General features: G+C 35.3%; 1 protein-coding gene and 2 long non-coding RNA genes across 4 annotated transcripts in view; 2 read left to right on the forward strand and 1 right to left on the reverse strand.

Annotated features, from left to right (window-relative positions):
- Positions 1-26,496, forward strand: part of LOC101890560 (structural maintenance of chromosomes protein 3) — a 254,949-nt gene that overhangs the window by 186,117 nt on the left and 42,336 nt on the right. For both annotated transcript variants that reach the window (XM_059118472.1, XM_059118473.1), the window contains one exon: positions 14,264-14,996. In XM_059118472.1, coding sequence (XP_058974455.1) covers positions 14,264-14,996 — 733 coding nt within the window. The remainder of the gene's footprint in view (positions 1-14,263; positions 14,997-26,496) is intronic.
- LOC131800783 (uncharacterized) lies at positions 16,901-17,742 on the forward strand. The gene is made up of 2 exons (XR_009341545.1): positions 16,901-17,433; positions 17,489-17,742. It is a non-coding gene; the product is annotated as an uncharacterized LOC131800783 (long non-coding RNA).
- Positions 17,392-18,561, reverse strand: LOC131800784 (uncharacterized). Its single transcript, XR_009341546.1, has 2 exons — positions 17,766-18,561; positions 17,392-17,693 (listed from the first exon to the last, which is right to left on the reverse strand). It is a non-coding gene; the product is annotated as an uncharacterized LOC131800784 (long non-coding RNA).

Below are 26,496 nucleotides of genomic sequence, written 5' to 3' on the forward strand. Positions count from 1 at the left end.
AATGGCAACGGACTCCGAGGCAAAATAGATGAGATAGTGAAATTTATGTATCGGAGGAATATAAAGATTGCAGCGGTGCGGTAAATCAAGGTGAATGAAAACTGCAGCCTATAACGTTGTTATGGTTAGAACGTAATAAGGAAGGATCAAACCAGAAGTGGTGTAGCGTTCCTGTTACACCATTCTGTTCAGTACAGACCTATCTCGCTTGAGCTAGTCTCTTGTGACCCATACATGGAATTAATGGGGGAACTGCCGTGGTAAAGGTGCTTAATGTGTATATCTCGCCGGTTAATAGCTGTGAACCGGGTTGTTTGTCAGATATTAGCCCCTTGTTGGTAGGCAACGACCAGAGGGGATTAGCCCTGGCAGAGAAGATTGACTGCTCCACATTCTGCACGGTTAACAAGGATGCCCCAACTCGAATATGAGGAGAGTGTCACAGTTCGCCAGACTTAACCATAGTGTCACCCGGTCTGGTAAATGACGGGTTGCCAAGTCACGCCAGACCATTTCCCGATATGCGTCTCCATAAGCAGTTCGCCCGATTTCATGACCTCTGAACGCCGCACTTTCCTTAACCATGGGGAAGCTCACTGGCCAGAGATCTCAGAATTCACCAACCGCCTCTTCAGGTAATTGCTGATGTTCGGATGATCATTAAGACCAAACTTCCCAGCAGAGGCAGCGGGATTAGCAAACGAGCGTGATGATCTCCATCGTACCAACCCTACTGATCCTAGAATAAGTGATTTGACTGTGGAAGTCAACTGGTTGGTACAAGAGCATAAGAGGAAAAAGTGGCTAGACCATCCGAAGTCTTTCAACATTGAAACCGGTGTGAGTAAGCTGCGGATAAAGGTTAAGTCGCTCTCGAACCCTGGAAAAAAAGGGCGATAGGACCTCAGTCACTTTTAATGACGTAACGGTGATTTATCCGAAGAGGGGCGCGGAGTATTTTAACCGACAATTTGTACTACGTCGTATCAGATCTCTTCCCGCCGAGGAGGAACCACCACAGTTTACGAGTCATCCAAAGCATTGGGCCCGGACGGAATCTGAATGGTAATGCTGAAACAGCTGGATACGTCGGAAGTCGAGTGCTTAACAAAAGTTCTCAACCTGTCGCTACCCACCCGAAACCTGGAAAATGGGCCGGGTGGTCCCGCTTCTGAAGCCAGGCAAAGTTGCCAGTAAAGGCGAATCGTACAGACCGATTTCGCTTCTGTCGCCAGTAGCTAAGGCTCTTGAGGCTTTACTCCTCCCCACCATTAGAGGAAACTATCCAGTTGCCAACCATCACAACACAGTGACACAACAGCATTACACGTCATTTCCACACATATTAGTAGAGGACTGAACCAGAACAAGCCGTGTGACAGAACAGGGTTGGCAGCCCTTGACCTATCAAAGGCTTTTGATAGGTCAATCATGCCATACTGTTTGAGAACGTGCATAGAACCACCTTCCGGGCAAGTATGAAATGTTGGATATTCAACTATATGTGTGGTCGCTAGTCGTAGGTGGAATTCCGGAACAAGAAGTCCAAAGCCCGTAGAGTGAAACAGGAAGTTTCCCAAGGTGGGGGTCATATCTCCGGAACCGTTTAACCTCTACCTTTCCGGAATTCGCCCTCGCCCTCCAGACGGCATAGAGATTGTAACGTATGTGGATGATTGTACGTGGTCGATGACATATGTGAAAGGCTGAACCCCTATCTCGCGAACCGAACGAACTGGAGCTGGAACCAGATTAGCAGAACGCAAACATTTAAATGTATTACTGCTACAACAAGAATAACCGGAATCATTTCAAACTTCGAATTGAACGATTTTAATGGGTACTACAACCTTTGGCAAAAAATTTAGTATGCAGGTTCACGTCTTCGTATAGCCTCCATATGTATAGCCTCCCGATACTTTCGGGAACTATGGGAAGTACAATAGAAACCCATTTTAAACACTTTTTTAACTCGGCCAAAGATCGTCTTAACAACAGTCTAATAAAAATATCGAATTGACATTTATTTACATTGAATTACAATTTTTTTGTTTATTGTATTTCAAATAATTTCATGAATACAGGGTCTCGACGCCATGACTGTAACGATACGATGCCGTCAGGAGAGCGTGGAATTCCGGAAAAGTAAAGGTTAAACAGTTCCGGAGATATTACTCCACCTTGAGAACTCCCTGTTTCACTCTACGGGGCTTGGAATTCTTGCTTGTTCTGATTCAGTCATCTACTAATATGTGTTTAAATGGCGTGTAATGCTGTTACTTTGTACTATGTTGTGATGGTTGGCAACTGGATAGCTTAATCTAATGCTGGGGAGGAGTGAAGCCTGTAGAGTCTTAGCTACTGGCGACAAGAGCGAAATCGGCCTGTACGATTCGCCTTTGCTTGCATCTTTGCCTGGCTATTGTAGCGGCACCACCCTATCCATTTTCCAGGTTTCGGGAACTATGTGGGTGGCAAGCTACAGTTTGAGAACTTTTATCAGGTACCCACCTCTTTGCGTATCCAGTTGTTTCAATATTACCATTGAGATTCCGTCTGGGCCCAACGCTTTCGATGACTTAGCGTTTCGGATGAAATTTACAACATAACCCATTGTAAGCTGTGGCAGTGCTTCTCGCGGGAAGATATCTGATATCGGTTAAAATATTCGTCGTTAAAAGCGACTGAGGCCTATCATCCTTTCTCTCAGGGAAGTGCATTTATTCTCCCCATCCATTATATCGCAAAAAGATCGGAAAATCCAAACATAACAAGGGCCTGGATTTTTTTTCGATCTTGGCATGGACCAAAAAAATCCGGAACAGACATTCCGTGATATGCTGATAACAAAGCAAAAAACTGAACACCAACATATATACACTGAGATGACAGCCACTGGCCGAAACTGGGATGTTGTTGTTTCGGATCAATCTGGTATCGTAGAACTTGCTGCCGTGTAATTCCGTATACGCAATTCCCTGTACGCAATTCTTGTTAACATAATTTATTTTTGATATAATGCTGTGGACCAAGTTTTTCCCTTTTCGACTTTTGTACTTTCTCAAGTAAAATTGTCGTTACAAGATCAATTGAACTCAATACTTACCTCTAAACGCTCGTTTTACTGAGCTTAGTCTCGAGGTTGATGCATAAATTTATCGTGTTCTATATCTAGTCTACTAATGAGTTAATCATTTTTTTTTTGAAAATTGCCATAACACAAACCTCTGTAGATATTGGTAAAAGTAACAGCTAGATGGTCACCGCATCAGGTGGTTCTGGTATTCAAATCTTCGCATATAATTGCATTATTAAGTCTTTTCAAAAACATGTAAATTTTAAATTAAAGATTTATCGTTTTGTTAGAAATTGGATTTTAGCGAAATATATATTCTTTTCAGACCAATGGCTATCCTACCATATCCATTAGCTGTAAAGCTTTAAAGAAAATTAAAGCTTAGTTTGTTCATGTAAGTTGTGTTGAAGCCATGTTCAACAGCACTGACGTCTACCTGACTCATAATATTAAAACCATTTCCATATTTATTATATACTAGCTGGCCCGGTCCGCGTTGCCGGCCCGTAGTTTTTGTTTATTATGCATATTTTTAAAAGCATAATTATTCACAGATATGACTGATGTAAGTGTTTGCGTACTGGTCGATTAAAAGTGTTTTAAAATATCTGTACCCATTTATAAGCCGTGGACTTCAATATTTAAACCGTGTGCTTCAAATGTATGGATGTGCTATACAAATCTATTAAAAAGTATATATGAATCTTATCCCCATGTAAGGGATCAAATTAATTTTTAGTATGGTAAAAATCGTAGCAAAATTTTACAGTCAAATGAGAAGCAATTTGGAATTTACTGTATTTTGTACACCTCATAATTGAGGGCTGAATGATTTAAGAATAGGCAAAGTTAATTACTTTTTTAAACCCATTAGCACCTTAGATTGTGCATTAGAGTCCTCATAAGTCCCCCTAACCATGTCGGTCTGTTTGTCCGCCAAAAGGTGGACTTGAGGGTATACTATTGCATGGAGAAAATTCTAAAATTTGTGAATATGTTGACATTTTTGTGTAAGATTTTCACCCCCCGAATACACATTTTTAGCCAAATCCTTTGAAATATGGTAAAATCAGGAGGTACCTTTATATGGGCACTACTCCGAAACATCGACCTACTTTGAAAACTTTCTTCTACCCCTTATAATCCAATATGGCAAATAGAGGCCAACTCAAAATTATAGGTATTTCACACCCATTACCGTAAGATGGGAATTTTTTTATTTTCCATTTAAATTGTAAATTGGAGACCCCATAAAGTCCATATTTTTCATCATAGTATAATTCAATGTCGATTCAACAAATATTCGGTCCCGTACTACTTTCTTATATTTGTAATTTGTTCATGTTCCCACAATTTATTTCATATAGATGTACATTCCAAATCTACGTTCCCAACCAATATTCTCTTGGGAGTTACAAATTCAATAGAATACAAAATTTTCCTTTCTGACCACACATTAGGTGTGAAAGTGGACTTGGGATACTCCAATGTGGAGACTTTACTTAAATAATTCCTATGTGGCAATTATCTGTATGATGGTTCCCTTCCCCAGGGTAGCATAACAAAATTTTTTAGCCAAATCAATTGATGAATGTGTTCAAGACCAATATGGGCCCTACTCTGAAAATTTCAAATTTTATGCGAAGAGGTTCTGTACCCCCTTAGACACAAAGATGCCTAATAAGGGCCAAAAAATAAAAAGGGACTAAGACCCCAAAAATAGCTTGAATCATACGATGGTTATATAAATATAAAATCGGGTTGTACCCTTATCCGTGAGTTATGATCTATATCATGACCTGCAAAAGCGATTTAAGGTATCTTGAATGTTTGGGAAGAATTTCTGGGAGGATAGAAATCCTTTTCTTAATAAAAGTCCCATTCGCTCTACTATTTTGCACCTTTTATATTTGGTATTTTCCTGATTGTACTCCCAAAGAATTTTGCATTTTGAGCTCTCATTGGACGGATTATTGTCACATAAAAAAGGCATGTTCACGCTTTGAGATGAGGCCCATTAGTCTTTTTCGGTCATTTTTGATTATTTAAATGTGTTCGCATCTTCCAGCTGAACCACGATATAGGCCCTGGAGTTGAAAGGTAGATGTCAGTTTACATTCTATTTCGCACTTATTTTGGTGAAAAATTGTATAGTGAAAAATTATTCTTCATTTTGTTCACAAAAAATCAATTGAATTCAATATGATAATGCAAATTGAAAAAAAAAGAATAACAAATTGTAAAAATATTCAACTTGTTAGCCGATTTTTTACAGCAAATGTTTAAAAGTCCTTACAAAGTTTGTCAATAGAATGTACTATTATTTTAAAAATCGATTCCATTGAAAAAAATTTTTTTTTCGATTTTTTCCCGATTTCAGAATTTGTGCAATGAGATCTCTTTTTCGTGAGTTTTTGGCGATTTTGAAAAAGTAATTATCTTTTAACTTTGGTGTGACCGCGTTTAATTATTTCGATATCCTCTATTCCGTTTCGCCACCGCATAATTCGGTACTACACTTCCATGTAACCCGCCATCAATTTCAGTTCTCAAGAAATCAAGTCAATTAAATAAATTGGTATTAATATTCGAATTCAAAAATAAAATATAAAAAACGCTACAAATGTACATTAGAAAAAAGTAAGTCAAAATGGAAAAAAATCATGCAAAATAAAACATTACTATTGTACAATTCAAAAATCAAAATGAAAATGTTAATATATCACATTTTTACGCGATTTTTTTGGATATTATCCTTTTCGGAAAAGAGACAATTCCGAATTTGTTTGAATCGTTAAAATCTGTCCAGCGGTTCTTAAGTTATAAGCGTAGTAACTAACACAACTTCCTTTTATATATATAAGATATCAATTAAACATTATTTCTATGAATTTTGCATTTAGTACATTCTCTCTTATGTCCCTTGCTTTCTCATTATCACACAAATACTTGTTTATCTTGTACATACACTCATACATTATTTATACATAGAGCTAGGAGCGCCTTCTTAGTTGTTACACAATTTTGTTTAAATTAGTTAAGAAGAAATCAAAAAAGCAGAAGCTTTAACTTTGAATTGTCCCAACAAAACTGGACATTTGTTTCGCTTTTTCGTGAATCCAATCGCAGGATTCTGAGTAGAGACCAGAATGCTTCATGGTCCTTCGAGTTTGCACTAGGTTTTGGGGTAATCCTGTAGATGATTCTTGCCTGTGCCCCAATGCCTGCGAAGATTCACCCGGAAATAAAACTATTAAAAACTGTAAAAAAAAACCATCGAAGCGCATGGCAAATTGATAAAACAATAAATAAAATCAAACCGAATAAATGAAATACTCGGAGAATGTGAAAAAAAGAATTTATATAAATTTTTTTGCGAAGTGTATCCAAGTAATCCGCTTGATTGAAACCAATAACAACAAGCCTGAGAACATGCAAAGATAACAAAATCCCCATGCCGTACAACAAAAACAATCCTGAAATTAATGAATTAAGAGTGAGTTTTTTCTGCAAATTCAATAACACCTTTTGGACAAAATTATTAAAAAGCTTTTGCTGTTTTACATCGTTGGAGAATGTTGTTTTTGAAACGGAAAAATCTGAAATGAATCAAATTACCCTCCAAAATTTGGAACGAATTTGAAAAAAAAAAATCCGTTAAAAATTCTGTTAAAATCTTAAAAATACCGAATATAACCGTTATATTGGGGTCTATACGACGTGGACCTACATAGGCATTGTTTGTTATAAGCCATTACCATATTCAAATTCGAATCATGAAATAAACGGTGAATAATATAGCTAAAATCATCAAAATGCCGTATTTAGGGAGGTACTGATATATGGGGCCTATACGAAGACCTGGATAGACAATTTTCTGTCACAGACTGTAGTTCCAATTACGAACTCTTAATACGTTATTTGAAACTACTCCGGTGAATAATGACGCTAAAATCATCAAATTACCGAATATTGGGAGGTACCGTTGTAGGGGGGTTATACGAAGACGTGGACCTGGACAGACAGTCTCCTGTCGCAGGCTGTAGCATCCATTATGAACACCAAATACCAAATTTAAAAGAATCCCGGTGAACAATGTCGCTAAAATCATCAAAATATCGAATATCCGGAGGTACCGTTATATAGGGGCTATACGAAAACGTGGACCAGTACAGACAAATTTCTGTCTTAGGCTGTAGTATCTATTTTGAACTTCAAATACCAAATTTGAAACAATTCCGGTGAATAATGTCGCTAAAATAATCAAAATACCGAATATCGGGAGGTACCGTTATATGGGAGCTATACCAAAACATGGACCTACAATACCAAAAGTCCTGAACACATAACATACATTTGGGTAAAATTGTGAGAGTGATTTCCACAGACGGACAGACGGATAGACCCACAGACGGACGGACATTGCTAAATCGACATAGAATTTTATGCTGATCAAGAATATATATACTTTGTGGGGTCTAAAATGTATATTTCGAGGTGTTAAAAACGGAATGACAAACTTAATATACCCTCCATACTATAGTGGAGGGTATAAAAACGAATTACGAAAGCAGTTCGGAAACTTCTTATCCTAGCACAAAAATCGCGGTATAATCAAAAAATTTAAGTGTTTTGGATATTCCATCTCTGTTATGAACACAAGTTAAGTTTTGTTTTAACGCATCCGCAATTTTTTTACAATGGACAAATTAGAAATGCGTTCTGTCATTAAATCTATATATATAAAAGAATGTTGTGTTAGTTACTACGCTTATAACTTAAAAGCCGCTGGGCCGATTTTAACGATTCATACAAATTCGGAATTGTCTCCTGTCCGAAAAGGATTATATCCAAAACAATCGCGTAAAATTGTGATATATTAACATTTTCATTTTGACTTTTGGAATGTACAATAGTAATGTTTTATTTTGCATGATTTTTTTTTATTTTGATTTAGATTTTTCTAATGTACATTTGGACTGGTTTTTATAATTTAATTTTTGATTTCGAATATTAATAACAATTTATTTAATTGACTTGATTTCTTTAGAACTGAAATTGATGTCGGGCTACATGGAAGTGTAGTACAGAATTATGTGGTGGCGAAACGGAATAGATGATATTGAAATAATATAACACGGTCACGCCAAAGTTAATATATAATTACTTTTTCAAAATCGCTAAAAAATCACCAAAAAAGAGATCTCATTGCAAAAATTCTCAAATCGGGAAAAATCGAAAAAAAAAATTCAATGGAAACGAATTTTCAAATAATAGTACATTATATTGAGAAGCTTTGTAAGATCTTTAAACATTTGTTGTAAAAAAACAGCGAACAAGTTGAAGATTTTTTCAATTTGTTATTCTTCTTTTGTCAATTTTTTTCAATTTGTATTATATTGAATTCAGTAGATTTTTGGGAACAGAATAGAGAATAATTTTTCACTATATACAATTTTCACCAAAAAAAAAACATCAAGATTAAGGTATCTTGATGTCTTTTTGCTGGTCATGATATCGATCAGAACTCACGGATAAGGGTACAAGCCGATTTCATATTTATATAACCATCGTATGATTTAAGCTATTTTTGGAGTCTTGGCCACTTCTTTCATTTTTTGGCCCTTATTTGGCATCTTTGTTTCTAAGGGGGTAGAGAACCTCTTCGCATAAGATTTTCGGAGTAGGGCCCATATTGGTCTTGACCACTAAAAAATTGTATTTATGCTACCCTGGGGTAAAGAACCATCGTACAGATAATTGCCACATATAAATTTATTCATGTAAAGTCCCCACATTAGAGTATCCCCAAGTTCATTTTCACATCTAATGTGTGGTCAGAAAAGAAAAATTTGTATTCTATTGAATTTGTAACCCCCAAGAGAATATTGGTTGGGAACGTAGATTTGGGATATACATCTATATGAAATAAATTGTGAAAACATGAACAAATTACAAATATAAGAAAGTAGCACGGGACCGAATATTTGTTGAATCGTCATTGAATTATACTATGATGAAAAATATGGACTTTATGGGGTCTCCAATTTACAATTTAAATGACAAATAAAATTAGTTCCCATATTACGGTAATGGATGTAAAATAGCTATATTTTTGATTTGGCCTTTTTTTGTCATATTGGATTATAAGGGGTAGAAGAAAGTTTTCAATGTAGGTCAATGTTTCGGAGTAGTGCCCATATAAAGGTCCCTCCTAATTTTACCATATTTCAAAGGATTTGGCTAAAGATGTATATTATAGGTGGAAATCTTACACAAAAATGTCAACATATCTACAAATTTTAGAATTTTCTCCCTGTAATAGAACCCCCTCAAGTCCACCTTTTGGCGGACAAACAGACCGACATGGTTAGGGGGACTGATGACGACTCTAATGCACAATCTGAGGTGCTAATTGGTTTAAAAAAGTAATTAATTTTGGCTATTCTTAAATCATTCAGCCCTAAATTATGAGCTGTACAAAATACAGTAAATTCCAAATTACTGCTCATTTGAATGGAAAATTTTGCTACGATTTTTACCATACTAAAAATTAATTTGATCCCTTACATGGGGATACGATTGATATATACTTTTTAAAAGATTTGAATAGCACATCCACACATTTGAAGTCCAAGGTTTAAATATTGAAGCCCACGGCTTAAATATGGGTACAGGTATATTAAAACATTTTTAAAACACTTTTAATCGACCAGTACGTGACAAATATGCATAATAGACAAAAACTACGGGCCGGCAACGCGGAGCGGGCCAGCTAGTATTTACATAAAAAAGGTTTATCGGGACAAGAAATTCATAATGATATGGTGAATGTGTTAGGTGAAAGTGCTCCATCAAATGCAACATTAAAAACTGGGTCGCTGCATTTAAATCGTACAAGCATAAGCGATGAACCACATAGTGGACGTCCAAAAGCAGCAACAAAAACATAAATTGTAGCCAAAGTGCTTGATATGGTATTAAGTGATCGACGAATAAGAGAGTGTAAAATTGCTAATATCATGGGCATCTCAAATAATCGAGTCCATTTAATTTTGCAAGAAGAACTACAGATGAAAAAAGCTTTCTGCAGCTACATGACCCATTTTCAATACCAAAAGTCCTGAAGACATAACATACATCAACGAATTAAAGTACGTGTTGCTTGACTACCGAACTTATTCTCTTTGTCCCAGTGACTTTTACTTGTTACCAAATCTAAAAAAAGATCCTTTTTGGCAAGGGTTTTACCTCAAATGAAGATACAATTACAGTTGTAAATCACTATTTTGAAGACCTTGAGGAAAAAAAACTATTTTAATCAAGGGATAGAATTGCTAAAAAGGCGTTGGACAACGTGTATTGAAGAGATTATATTGAAAAATAAAAATATTTTTGTAAAACTAACTATTCTCTTTTATTGATAGGCTAAGAAGTTTCCTAACCGCCCTCGTAATAAAATCTCAGTTTCCGAACCAACCTCGTAATATAATCTCGTTAATGTCATGGAAGCACTCACTTAGTGACCATAAGGAGTTTGTCAACCTGTTCACGATTTAACACGTTTTTGAGTGAAAGGATTGAAATCTTGGAAACATTAACAGATTTTAAGAAACCAAATCAGAAAGAAAGCCAAAATGTCTCGAGATCTCAAAAATTCCACTCATAATCAAATAAGGACAAAGTTGTGTAAAAATGTAATCAGAATCACTCTCTTAGACAATGTAGCCAATTTAAATTATTATCGTCCTACCAAAGCATAAAGTTCGTATATGCAAATAAATATTGTGTCAATTGCTTATCGTATAATCATTTCGAAGGGAAATGTCATAGTCAAAATTAATGTGAAAGATGCCTACGAAATCATCACACAAAGCTTCATTTAGAGAAGGAATACAAAGACAGGGGTGAGGAAACTTCAGTTGGAGATCTTATGTAATCTAACTCCCCTTGAGGGGAATAGGGAATAGCTCTGCGAAAGATTCAGTTAAACTTTATTTTTCTCAGAATAACATTACGACGGTACTACCGACTTCTCTTGTCGAAGTATTTTATGTCGGTGGCTCGAGCATTATAGGGTGGAGGTTCCGAGCGAAGTTCTTTGTCAAAAATAATTCAACAACTCAACATTCCTAAAGTAAGACATAATACGCAAATATGTGTTGGTAATTCAGTGTTTTAGTTGGTTAGTGTTTTAGTGAAAGCGGTGGACTCAAACTTCTTCCTGAAGATGAACTTAATAATATTTTCAAATTTAGCGCACCAGCAAAGAAGGCGAACATTAATCATTTGAATGGTATTTCGAAATAAGTCTCATCTGAAAAAGGTCAGTGAAGAATGGGATTTTACGTTCGAATAAATTACAACGCTCCTCATTCGCATTGAAGCTGTACTCAACTCAAGACCATTGCTCAGTATCGGAAAATCCAAATGAATTGCTCCCCCTGACTCCTCGTCACTTCTTGCGAAGAACTTTTCTAACAGCTCCTACTAAGTCTTGCCCAATCATACCCATGAACTATATCCCATACATCAATATGTGGCAACGGTTGAATGCACTTCGTCGCATATTTCTTCAGAGGTGGGAAGCAGAATATGTCACTGAGTTACAAAGGAGATACAAGTGGAAAACTTTCATAAACAATCGAAAGGAAGGCGATCTGGTCATCGTTAAATACGATTTATTACCTCTTACTAAGTGATGTCTATGACGAATCACTCAATCTTTTATCGGCAAAAATAATAATGTACGGGTGGTGTAGATAAAAACAAAAAATGGTATCATTACTCGCCCAATTGTTAGTGTGTCTACTTTCCCCTACCACACCCCGACTGCTTCCAGACCTGATGAAGAATTGTCCATAAAACTACTAAACTAATAATCAAATCTAGTTTTTCATTGTATATGTTTGTCTTTTCCTTTATTTTCATTCGTGGATATGACATGGCTGACAGCAACCCAAAAACAATTTGCTTCCTCCGTGGTCGAAACCAGTGGCCACAAAAGGATCCCTCACAGATGACGTTTCTGTCGAAGTGGTTTTTACACATTGTTCATCACATAGCTATTAACTAAGAAATATGAAGAAGGTGGTAACATTTGCGTGATTTATTCAAGTGCCAAGAAATGATTTATCAAAATTCGAATGTTCTTTCTTAACTTGTTATTTAGACATCCACACACCGAGCGAAATCAAAATTTACTCATGCAATATATTATATATCGTGTAGTCTTCAGGGGCTCATGTTTCCGCATCAACATTCGATTTTGTAAGGCACTCAGCCCATTTGTACATCATGACCTCTCCCCAGCTTGTTACACCGTGTTGTTTAAATTAGCCTTTAAGAATAACTGAATAAAGCAAGCGCTTTATACTTGAATTGTCCCAAAAAAACTGGACATTTGTTTCGCTTTTCTGTGAACCTAGTCGCAGAATTCTAAGATCATGTACCGTATCTGAACACCGCCTTAAAATATATTTTAAAATCTTATATTCCATCGGAGCACTAGAAAATGGTATTGTATCAAATTACTGTTTGATGTTTTTGTTAATACCAGCATAATATATACAATTCAATATAATGCAATTTAAATGCCTGACTTTTTTGGTATGTCTATGTTAGATTATTTGATTTTAGATTTTTATTTATGAGATTTTAATTTAGAAAATATGAAGAATCATAGAAAATATAAAAAGAGGAATATATAATCTGATACAAGTTTGCACTTAATCATTACATTTAAATGGTAAATTTCTAGTTTAGTGTAGAGGTTTTAGTGTTGAGAAATAAGGGTAATATGTTAGTCCCATAAGAATTATTTTTTAGCAAAAAGTCAAGTTTTTTTAAGATGTGCAGGAACAAATAAATGGAAATCTATAAATAATGTTTATTATGCAATAATTTTTCAATAGTTAAACATTGTATTGCTCTCTTTAATAAATGTTAAGGAACATTTATCATAAATTGTCGTTGCGTTAATATTGTTTGAATAACTTTTACTGGAGTATTACCTGCATTCAGTAGCGGGACCACCCTGCCCATTTTCCATGCATCTATTAGGATGGCAAAAGAGAAGTTGAAAGTTTGGGTTAGATACTCAACTTCTATTTAATCGATTTTCTCCAATTTCACCATAGAGATTCCGCCAGACCGAAGTGTTAATAAGCGTAGAATCTTCCAATAGAGGTGCAACCACAATTGGGAGAGATCGTACATGACGTAGAATTATTTTAACTTTGCCACTCTCGTAGTGTTTTCAAAACTGCTAATGCTAATTTTTCACATCTGGTGTGATCCTTTCTCAATACATTGTATCTATCAGAACTTTGAAGATTGCTTGTTTTACCTACCTTCTTCTTTTGGATCGCAGCGACCTTTATACTCTTCTGACTAATAAAGTTTACTATTTCGTTGATCTTACCTCGCAATTAAAGTAAAGAAAAGATAAATTATCCAGAACTTTAACAACACTATGTTGCATTAAATACTGCCGTTGTGGAGATTGCGAAGAATCTTGAGATTGAAGACGTTGGCGACGAAGATTATCGTAAAAATTAATATATAATTGCTGTGTTAACGGCCCCTGGTCCTTTTCGCCTGGTCTTCGAACATTAGTATTTTCTTTGCAACGACCGCAAAACATCATGAATGAATTACGGATAACAAATATGGATATTAGGCAACATAACTTGTGGCTTCGGTTTCAACATAACACTTGTTTTAAGTAAAGACTATGGCGGTCTAAATTTATGTTTTTTTATCAAAAAATGTTTTGGTTGATTGTTGTTTCTTTTTGCTTAGCAATGAGTCTTCCATTATGACAACAGTTAATCGTTGAGGTATCGATTATCGGTGTCATGAACCAGAAATCTCAATACAGTCATATTGACAATTTGTTTTGTTTATTCAATACTTAAATAAAGAAGAAAGATCCAGTCGGATACTTTTTTATCAGTTCTCCCGATTATATTTAATATTAAGAAAGGTCAAATGACGCATGTTTTTTTGCAACTTTAGAAAGTTCAGTTAATGGCTTGGACCGCTAAGATGCAGCATTTTACCGTTGGTTGCAAGTAGAGTTCAAGCTCAAATCCCATTGTTATTTGAAGAAAAACATCAAATTCTCATTGCATTACATTGTAAACAACAAACATTTTAATTTGATCAATATGCGTCTTCTTATAGAGTGCAAGAAGCTGTCCACATGCAGAAGTCTTTACAGATTGAATTGGAAAACTGGATAAAAACTGAAAAGGAAATAGAAGAAAAAATCAATGAAGATTCCAAAAAGGTTGAGAAGTGGGCAGCAAAGGAGAATCTATTGCTGCAAAAAATTGATGAGTACACAGAAAAGATTGCATCACTGGGGGCTTTACCACAATCTGATCCAACATATGCTAAAATGTCCCTCAAAACATTGTTTAAGGAGTTAGAAAAGGCCAATCAACATCTTAAAAAATATAACCATGTTAATAAAAAAGCGTTAGATCAATTTCTAAGCTTTTCCGAGCAAAAAGAAAAGCTTTACAAAAGAAAAGAAGAATTGGATATTGGCGATGAGAAGATTAGGGAGTTAATGCAGTCTTTGGAAATGCAGAAAGTTGAAGCTATTCAGTTCACATTTAAACAAGTCGCTAAAAATTTTACCCAAGTGTTTAAAAAGTTGGTGCCTCAGGGAGCTGGGTATCTTATACTTAAAACAAAAGACAACGTAGGTGATGTCTCAGACAGAGAAGTTGCAAATTCTGATGCATTTACAGGGATTGGCATTCGTGTGTCTTTTACTGGCGTTGAAGCTGAAATGAGAGAAATGAATCAATTATCTGGAGGACAAAAGTCACTTGTAGCACTGGCACTAATTTTTGCTATACAAAAGTGTGATCCAGCTCCATTTTATTTATTTGATGAAATCGATCAGGTAAGTTATTTTTTTTTTATATAAACTACCATAATTTACATTTTTGTTAAAAAACCATGGTTAATTTAAAAGCATAATTTCAATATGTTCAAAAGTATAATATAATAGTGATACATGGGCAAACAACATGTAGTTTTTTAAATTTATTCTTTGCATCATTAAAATTTGTTACAATTACATGGTACACCATTAATTCCCAAATTAGTTTAATAGTATTTAAATATATAAGTGTATATACGTGTTGGTATTTTCCCGGCTTTCATTTTCATGTATGTTCTAAAGGCCAGAACAAGACGAATTGTATGAATTATGCTTTTTTCGACACACTGACTTTGTCTACTCCATCACGTGTACTTAAGTTGAGAGAGACGATGTGTTTTCGTGTGTGCTGTAGTTTTAAAGTAACAAACCCTGCGTAAATATAAAATTGAATGCCAAACCAGTAATTAAAAAATATTCTTATTATTATTAGATGAGGGCAGATATGACCCTCATTCAATAACAAAATATGCATAGACATCAACAAATAAATAGAAAAAAAAGGAAAATTTATTGGTGTCTATCATAAATTTTTGGTTATTCAATAATAAGAAAATATTGTTTGCCTATTTTCTACCTACATTTACAGTATGTGGGCAGAGATATGACTCTTATACAATAACAGAATATTCACAACAATGGAAGTATATTGTTGTTTACGTGAATTAAAGACACACTCATTTGCAATTACACCTCAATACTGTAGGCAAAAACCGTGTACCAGAAATATGTTAGTATTCCAAGGAAATACTTTATTACAAAAAAATAATTTTTTCATATTTTGGAAAAACAGGTAGCGATTGTGCTTTGCCTTCATTACGTGTGTGTATTTTTCGTTGGTATTGTTGTTAAAAATTGAATTTAGGCTACTGGGATATATAACCATTTTAGATAGAATTGTCCACATATGCATTTATTTAAGTATAGTACCCCCAAGTCCATTTTCCCAACCAATGTGTGGTCTGAAAAAATTGTATTCTATTGAATTAGTAACCCCAAGATAACATTGGTTTGGAACGTAGGTTTGGGAAATAAACTCTGAAATGTCAAAATGGGACTCATTCAGTCAGAAATTGTGGCAGAGACATGAAAAAATTGTAAATATTAGAAAGTAGCACGGGACCGAATGGGATCTCCGACGCACAATTTAAGTGTCAAAAAATTAATTCCCATCTTATGGTGATGGATGTAAATGAGTAATTTTCTTTGACTATTCTGAAATCATTCTGCCCCTAATTAGGGGTGGACAAAACTAAAATCGTTGGAAATACACATTCCGAATTATAGCTAATTTGAATGGAAAATATTGCTAAGCTCTTTACAATACCAAAAATTGAGCTGAGTTTTCACGCGGGGCTATTATAGATGTTCTATATCATATAATGTTTTAACATTCAATTTAAAGCCTATGGCTGAAAATAAGATCGGGCTATTCAAAATATCTAAAACCGAAGTTAGGTGGACGTCTATTATAACTTCTCTCATGAATATGTATTTCTATTCATAAATTAATATGGAGATATTACTTATAATAAAAATTGTGGCGCTTACATAAGTCACATTTGTAATTTGCTATGCTTTAAAAAATATGTATTAAAAACTTACACTACGGGCCGGCTAGTTGTATATTAAAAATATTTCGGAAAAAATCCACGGAGTAAACGTTTTGAAAAATCTTGGCTCTGAGTAGAAAAAATTATTTTACAACTACAAAAAATTGGATTGGATCTTTATTATCAGAAAAATTGCTAGAATAGTGAAAACCACACAACAGAGGCAAATCAAATTGAATTAAATATAGAAAACTATACACGAGTTTGAAAATCAGCTTTGTCACTTCGCTTATACGCTCATGTAATGAAACGCATCATTCTCTAGACATAAATGTCAATCCGTTCTGGGATATTTCGTTTGTAACAGAAGATCGGGGTCCTAGTGTATGTATTGCTTTACTGCAAGACTAACAGCCTGTTCCACGATCTCGAAAGAAAATTTGTGCGAACGAAGGCTACTCACTCACTTTCGTATAAGAATGCGTTCCACTAACTTTCGTTCTTTCTTTCGCATAGCCTTACGTGATTCAGTGTTGCTAAATATTTTTTTGGAAAAATTAATCGCGAAATAAGGCAAAAAAAGCGCCAAATGTCTAATTTAAACGCGAAAAAGCAGCAGTGGCTCTGTCTCAACTGACATTTCAGTTGTAAACAAACAAATTGTAAATAAACAAACAAAATAAAATTTCTAGTGATTGTGTTCAAACTATTTGTGCTCTTAGAAAATAAAAAAAAAAGAATATTTCCGTAGCCCTATTTTTTATGGATGATGTGGAGGAGGTTCAAAATGTGCCACGGAGGCATTTAAGAGATGCTTCGAATTTATTTGAAGTACCTAACAACCAGTAAGTATGATTGTATTTTTACATTTTTGAAATAATAAAAAATGATTTTTTCTAGGTTTGTGGCCAATTTTCGTGTGTCGAAGCAAGTTTTCGGGCTCTTTTGGATATGATGGAAGAGAAGTGGGTGCCCGGTTGCAGAACTACCCAAATCCGCCCCGATTTAAAACTTCTTCTGCTGCTTCCAAAAATTGGCACTCCTCTGGCGAACACAGGATTCTCCTCCATATACCCGCAGCTGTGTAGTTGATGATTTTTTCGTGCTGGAATTGAGAAAATAAAAAAATATATATTTGTTGTTCACATATTAAATTGCATTTATTATTTTTACTTACCTTTTTGTTTCTATTTTGAATCAAGCAATGTTTATGTTAAAACAATTTTCCTTAATTGTTATTATACGATAGCAAACACACAAGTGACTGATTTTGACATTTGTGTTCGCATGCGTAGGAAAGAAAAAAGATAGTGGAACGCAAAATTACACTGAAATGCTTACGTTTTCGTTCGCTTTGATTTTCGTGCAAATTTTCGTTCTGATGGATTTTAGTGGAACGGAAATCAGCTGTTTGTCGTGTAAAAGTTGTGCGAACGTGTTCTTTCGATATCGTGGAACTGGCTGTAAGATTTTCTAATATAAACTTTCATTTAGTTAAAATAGCTAGCATATCTAAGAAGAAAACCGGATATATGACAATGAAAAAACAGATATTGTATAAGGAAACGTATTAATGACTGGAAAATTTGATCAGAACCTTATAAATTCCTTTGCAAAACACGAACCGGTGCTAACAATTGCTCGTATGATGAATTTACATCCAATGAGTACCAAAATACAGTCAATAAATACACATAATGAATGCACTATTTATACCTTCTATTCCTTCTTAGAACTTGAAACATGACGTTGGCGTGGGTTATATGCGTACATGCAATAAAACACCAGTTTTTTTAATTTGAAATTAAACTATTCTTCATTCGTAGATATTTTCTGCTTATTATCAATTCCATGATGTTAAGCATTTGATTACCGCCAGAAGAATGGATGAATTCTTGTTTTCAGTTTCAGTTTTAGCCTACGGCCATTTTATTAATTCAAATTTTAATACTAACATAGGTTAAATGGCTTAAACCTAACTATACTATAAATTAACATGCATTTATTCAACGCGTACTTTACCTTAACTAAAATTGCCACAACATGGTTATGCTTTAAAAGGGCTATGAAAAACTTACGAGCTAGATAAGAAAATTAAACTAAATATTTTACAATACACATAAAACTACTTAACCTAACTTAAGTAAGCTGGGCGGTCTACTCCAATCCGAGGCTAAAAATCTCCAATGGAAGAATATAGGACTTTCTTTCCCGTGAAGTAGACCCAGCTCGTTCAGCCTGGAAAGGGCGGCTGGTGGCAAATGCTTCCGAGTTCGTAGCTGGTCCGCATCTTCTTAGCACCTCAACATACCCTCGACGATGATTTTATCTATGGACTGGTATCTATCCCAAAATGCTAGTCCAGTCTTATTCATGAAGACATCTATTCTATCTATCTGCGCCCTATCGTAGATAGACCTTCAAGAACGGGTTCTATAGGAGTATTTTTTTTCCCACGACCTTATCCTTTCCATCTGATGTGACGAAATGTCAAACCAGACGGGGAAGGTATAGGCGACGATAGGTCTGATCACCTGCCGGTAGATCAGAAGCCTAACATCTTGGAAAATACCACCCCTCATCCTAAGGATTCCACTGTATCCGAAATTCAGACTTTTGGTCCTCGAAAGGACATAGTCCATGTGACGAAAACGGTCAAACCCCTCATGAAATATAACCCCTTAATATCTCATCTTATTCTAGACAGGATCCGGCTCCGAACCTATCTTTAGAACCGGCCCCTAAAATTAAGGTAGACAATACCTGGCCGACCAAGGAAGGCCGTAGCACAACATTCCCCTACATTCAACTTTAGGCGCCCTCTAACGAAGTACCGATGGAGGCCATTGAGATACTCGTTAGTGTGCCTATTAACCGACCTAGCAAGGGGACCGGAAAAGGCTAGAAGGACATCATCGGCATATGTCAGGAGAAGACCACAAGGGCCGGGATGTCGCAAGAGAAGATGTTATATAATATTGGGCCAAGGAGGAAACCTTGAGGAACCCCTGCCAGGACCGGGCGGCGTCTAAAGAGTCGCTCACCAACTTTAATCCTAAAGAATCGATTCCTAAGAAAACTAGCGACTATTCTACAGGATTGACTGTCGAAGCCAAACGATTGGAACTTATATAAAATTCCATCGTGCCTGACAGAGTCGAAAGCGCTCGCGATGTCTAGGGAGACGGCTATAGTTCCGTACTTCTGTCAAAACTTTTTTCCAACGAAGTTGCTAAAAGGTGTTAAGCTATGGGTCGTAGAGATACCAGACCTAAAACCAAACTGACAATCCCGTAGAATTCTCCTTCTATGGTTCTTCTAATCCTTGCCAGAATAAAGAATTCAAATAACTTTCCAAACGGCGATAGGAGGAAAATAGGCCTGTAGTTACCACACTGAGAATCAGTACCTCGCTTCAGTGTGGGAACCATCTTGATTAAAAAGAACAGAACTACATTCCCTGCCCTTTTCAAAGCTACGTCGGGAATTTGCCGTAAAACCCAACCTTCCTGGCATAGACAAAACCCCCTATCTTCCCAAAGAGAGATGTTGTCCACAGAGGAGCCATTAGCAGTGAATGAACTGCTAAACGACACGAAAGGAGAATGGTATTCAACGCCTTCTACCGCCAAGTTGACTTAACGTTGAAAAGAATCGTCGGCCGAAACATCCCCATGTCGAAGAGTTCCCTGCACCTGGTCCGCCAACAACTCAGCCCTATGTTCATCAGAACTGATCCTAGCACAAGTGGAGTCTACGAGGGGATTGACTGAATCTCGAGAGACGAGGCCGGCCATTCGCTTGACCTTAGCATAGGTCTTGGAATTGACCGTATTTCCCTCGAGAAAGTCCTTATACCGATCTTTTCGAATCGGCGAATATTGGCTTCAATGATCTGGTCTAGGTTGCGGATGTCAGCCGTGAGGACTAGTCGTCGCTCAGAATCACCAGATCTACGCAATACTCGACAAAGCCATCTACGTTCCCTAATAAAGTCTAAGATCCTAGGAGGGAGATTGTCAAGGTAACTGCTTTATGTCCTGTATTGGGGCCTAAAGCATCAATGACCTCTCGAAAAGCGGTACCTAAGACCTCAATGCAGCTATCTATTTCCGAAATAGAGACATTGCGGTCAGATGGCAGCGCTGCCTATATCGACGGATGTTCATCCGGTCGAAGTTAAAAAGCGACCTGACTTCTCCATTTTGCAAGGAGCCAATTTCTAACTCTATGAGAATAGTCCTATGGTCGGACTCAAAGTAGTGGGTCGTTAACATGGTTCTCTCCACTGCCAGTGCTGCGCCTGGCGTATGAAAGAAGAAGTCGATATACGACCCCGCCACTCCATTGGACCTATCAGATGGAATGGCTGCTACATACGGACAATCGAGAAGGAAGGCAGATATTCCTCTTCCACTGGTATTGACCTCTGCACCACCCCTTAAGGTTGTCTCGCGTTCAGGTCTCGCGTTCAGGTCGTCTAAAGCGAGTATGAGGTCCAGATCTAAAATTTGGAAGGAACCTAGAGGGCGCTGGTAAACTGAAGCGAAGACTATGGAGGACCTATCATGCCTCCAGACCCTAGCGACACAAGATTCTACAAAACCCTGAGGAGATGGGGTTTTTTTCTAAGCGAAGACTGCCTTTGACTAAGACTGCAGTGCCCCCTCCTGGGCCTGTCAGTCTATCCTGCCTATATGTTTTAAGCCCTACCATATGAAGCTTATGATTCGAAGTGAGCCCTTTTTCGGTCAGCAGAATAATGTCCTGCTGATGCTCTAGAACAAAGTTCCGCAAGAAGTGCCTCCTAGTTTTAAAAACTATGGAGCTGCAGCTTAGAAAAACGCACTTCAAAATCCCTAATCTAAGGCTATGTGGACCATGAGGGCCCACCAAGCTTCCGCGTTACACCTTTCTTCGCGGATACGCCTAAAACTAGGACCAAACGACCTAACTTTGGCTAACATCGACAAATCACCAAACTCCTTAGGCATGCTGCTCATCAGTCCTCTAATGTCCTGGGTGGGTCCGGATGGGCGGGCGGCGGTAGCAGTAGCTTTGGGGTAGTAGCTGGCCGAGTGGGTTTCTGGGGCTGTCCAGATATTCCTACTGCGACTATTCTATTTACATGGTTACATGGTTATTTTAACCATTTAAACAAATTAAATATAAAATATGTACATGGTGGAATTCATTGTTAAAAATATTAAAGTAAAATAATATCTATATATCTATATATATAAAAGGAAGTTGTGTTAGTTACTACGCTTATAACTTAAGAACCGCTGGACAGATTTTAACGATTCAAACAAATTCGGAATTGTCTCTTTTCCGAAAAGGATAATATCCAAAAAAATCGCGTAAAAATGTGATATATTAACATTTTCATTTTGACTTTTGAATTGTACAATAGTAATGTTTTATTTTGCATGATTTTTTTCCATTTTGACTTACTTTTTTCTAATGTACATTTGTAGCGTTTTTTATATTTTATTTTTGAATTCGAATATTAATACCAATTTATTTAATTGACTTGATTTCTTGAGAACTGAAATTGATGGCGGGTTACATGGAAGTGTAGTACCGAATTATGCGGTGGCGAAACGGAATAGAGGATATCGAAATAATTAAACGCGGTCACACCAAAGTTAAAAGATAATTACTTTTTCAAAATCGCCAAAAACTCACGAAAAAGAGATCTCATTGCACAAATTCTGAAATCGGGAAAAAATCGAAAAAAAAAATTTTTTTCAATGGAATCGATTTTTAAAATAATAGTACATTCTATTGACAAACTTTGTAAGGACCTTTAAACATTTGCTGTAAAAAATCGGCTAACAAGTTGAATATTTTTACAATTTGTTATTCTTTTTTTGTCAATTTTTTTTTTCAATTTGCATTATCATATTGAATTCAATTGATTTTTTGTGAACAAAATGAAGAATAATTTTTCACTATACAATTTTTCACCAAAATAAGTGCGAAATAGAATGTAAACTGACATCTACCTTTCAACTCCAGGGCCTATATCGTGGTTCAGCTGGAAGATGCGAACACATTTAAATAATCAAAAATGACCGAAAAAGACTAATGGGCCTCATCTCAAAGCGTGAACATGCCTTTTTTATGTGACAATAATCCGTCCAATGAGAGTTCAAAATGCAAAATTCTTTGGGAGTACAATCAGGAAAATACCAAATATAAAAGGTGCAAAATAGTAGAGCGAATGGGACTTTTATTAAGAAAAGGATTTCTATCCTCCCAGAAATTCTTCCCAAACATTCAAGATACCTTAAATCGCTTTTGCAGGTCATGATATAGATCATAACTCACGGATAAGGGTACAACCCGATTTTATATTTATATAACCATCGTATGATTCAAGCTATTTTTGGGGTCTTAGTCCCTTTTTATTTTTTGGCCCTTATTAGGCATCTTTGTGTCTAAGGGGGTACAGAACCTCTTCGCATAAAATTTGAAATTTTCAGAGTAGGGCCCATATTGGTCTTGAACACATTCATCAATTGATTTGGCTAAAAAATTTTGTTATGCTACCCTGGGGAAGGGAACCATCATACAGATAATTGCCACATAGGAATTATTTAAGTAAAGTCTCCACATTGGAGTATCCCAAGTCCACTTTCACACCTAATGTGTGGTCAGAAAGGAAAATTTTGTATTCTATTGAATTTGTAACTCCCAAGAGAATATTGGTTGGGAACGTAGATTTGGAATGTACATCTATATGAAATAAATTGTGGGAACATGAACAAATTACAAATATAAGAAAGTAGTACGGGACCGAATATTTGTTGAATCGACATTGAATTATACTATGATGAAAAATATGGACTTTATGGGGTCTCCAATTTACAATTTAAATGGAAAATAAAAAAATTCCCATCTTACGGTAATGGGTGTGAAATACCTATAATTTTGAGTTGGCCTCTATTTGCCATATTGGATTATAAGGGGTAGAAGAAAGTTTTCAAAGTAGGTCGATGTTTCGGAGTAGTGCCCATATAAAGGTACCTCCTGATTTTACCATATTTCAAAGGATTTGGCTAAAAATGTGTATTCGGGGGGTGAAAATCTTACACAAAAATGTCAACATATTCACAAATTTTAGAATTTTCTCCATGCAATAGTATACCCTCAAGTCCACCTTTTGGCGGACAAACAGACCGACATGGTTAGGGGGACTTATGAGGACTCTAATGCACAATCTAAGGTGCTAATGGGTTTAAAAAAGTAATTAACTTTGCCTATTCTTAAATCATTCAGCCCTCAATTATGAGGTGTACAAAATACAGTAAATTCCAAATTGCTTCTCATTTGATTGTAAAATTTTGCTACGATTTTTACCATACTAAAAATTAATTTGATCCCTTACATGGGGATAAGATTCATATATACTTTTTAATAGATTTGTATAGCACATCCACACATTTGAAGCACACGGTTTAAATATTGAAGTCCACGGCTTATAAATGGGTACAGATATTTTAAAACACTTTTAATCGACCAGTACGCAAACACTTACATCAGTCATATCTGTGAATAATTATGCTTTTAAAAATATGCATAATAAACAAAAACTACGGGCCGGCAACGCGGACCGGGCCAGCTAGTATATATATAAAAGAAAGTTGTGTTAGTTACTAACCAACAAACATTTTTTCCGAATTCGGAAAATAAATCTGCCAAGTTTTTGTGTTAGATTGCCCAAGATTCTTAAAGTTTTTTTCTGAAAGAACGTAAGAGTTTCGTGGCGAATTCGTCTAGAATTCGCCAAAGGAAAAAGGAAAATTCGGAGAATTATAGGATGTTTGTTACGAAATTCGAAAAAAATGGGTTTTGTTCAATAGTTTTATTCGAAAATCGGAGAAATATAGGATATTTGATACGAAAATTGGAAACGTGTAGGACGTTTGATCCAATGTTCTGAAAATTCTCGGATGCTTGATATGAAATTAGAAAAAAATCATAATTAATTCTATAATTTTATCCGAAAATCAGGAAAAATTCGAATAATTCATTCGAAAATCGGAAAATTATAGGATTTTTGATACGAAATTCGCAAAAATATCTGAATTTATTCTATAGTTGTAATCGAAAAACCGAAATACTCAAACTTAATCTAATTTTTTAAGTAATTGTTTCTGTTTATATTTTTCAATTTAATAATAGATAATTTTTATTCAGTCTTTTTGTAAAATATAAGGAATACGGAAATTAAAATAAAAAAAAAACATAAAATGTTGCAATTCAATGTCATTTACCTTGAATATTAATTAAGATCTTAGAATAATTTAATTATTCTAAAATAATTAAATTACATTCTTTTCGTTTATTTTTTATTCACTTGTTAAGCCTATCTTTAGCCGAGTTGAAAAAATGTTTTATATGGGTTTCTATGGTACTTCCCATAGTTCCCGGAATATGTTTCAATGTGGCATCTAAATAATAAAAATGAAAAAAATTATCTACATTATCACAAGGATACAAACCTTTAAGTAGCCTAGTAAAGTACATGTCCTCTATAGCTTTATTTTGGTACATATTGTGCCACGAAAACGTTGTAATGACCTCGTCAATTTGAAAAATAAGCTTTACATTTTCAATATAAATGTCTTTACATTGTCATGGGGTTGATTTTCTAAACGGCGTAGCTAAACAATTCAAGATATTAATAAAGTAGAAATTGTAGAAAGGTGCTTACTTACCATAAGGTTCTGAAGGTCAAAATCCTCCTTTTATTTTTCATCGAATTTTAAAACTTCTTGAGTGGAACGAAGCTTTTCCAGCGAATATATGTATTTTTGATTATTTTCACTATAACTTAAAACTTTTCACTGCAACACACTGCACACGTGCTCCATTCAAATTCTGTCGACAAACTGATCATAATCAAAAAACCAAACAAAAGTAGTTGTTAATGAACCTATTAGTAGGATTTAGTGGAACTCAATTCAAACACATAAATTTGAACTGACACTTTAAATATAGATTGGTTTTCCTTTCAAGCACATGAACTTGAAGGAAATCGTCGAGAGAGTAAAACACTTGATTTTGTCAGAAGCGTTAATACGACTAAATTTCTTTATTGTTGCCATTCTTTTTTTTTTAAATGATGACAGAATAAAATATTTTGCATACAGCATGAATTAATTAAATTTACAAACATAATGAATATTAATTAAGATCTTAGAATAATTTAATTATTCTAAAATAATTAAATTACATTCTTTTCGTTTAATTTTTATTCACTTGTTAAGCCTATCTTTAGCCGAGTTGAAAAAATGTTTTATATGGGTTTCTATGGTACTTCCCATAGTTCCCGGAATATGTTTCAATGTGGCATCTAAATAATAAAAATGAAAAAAAATTATCTACATTATCAAAGAGTTTAAAACACAAGGATACAAACCTTTAAGTAGCCTAGTAAAGTACATGTCCTCTATAGCTTTATTTTAGTACATATTGTGCCACGAAAACGTTGTAATGACCTCGTCAATTTGAAAATAAGCTTTAAATTTTCAATATAAATGTCTTTACATTGTCATGGGGTTGATTTTCTAAACGGCGTAGCTAAACAATTCAAGATATTTATAAAGTAGAAATTGTAGAAAGGTGCTTACTTACCATAAGGTTCTGAAGGTCAAAATCCTTCTTTTAATTTTTCATCGAAGTTTAAAACTTCTTGAGTGGAACGAAGCTTTTCCAGCGAATATATGTTATTTTTGATTATTTTCACTGTAACTTAAAACTTTTCACTGCAACAATGTTATTTACCTTGAATATTAATTAAGATCTTAGAATAATTTAATTATTCTAAAATAATTAAATTACATTATTTTCGTTTATTTTTTATTCACTTGTTAAGCCTATCTTTAGCCGAGTTGAAA

Source organism: Musca domestica, unplaced genomic scaffold (genome assembly GCF_030504385.1).
Source record: "Musca domestica strain aabys unplaced genomic scaffold, Musca_domestica.polishedcontigs.V.1.1 13, whole genome shotgun sequence".
In the NCBI taxonomy this organism is placed as follows: Eukaryota; Metazoa; Arthropoda; class Insecta; order Diptera; family Muscidae; genus Musca; species Musca domestica.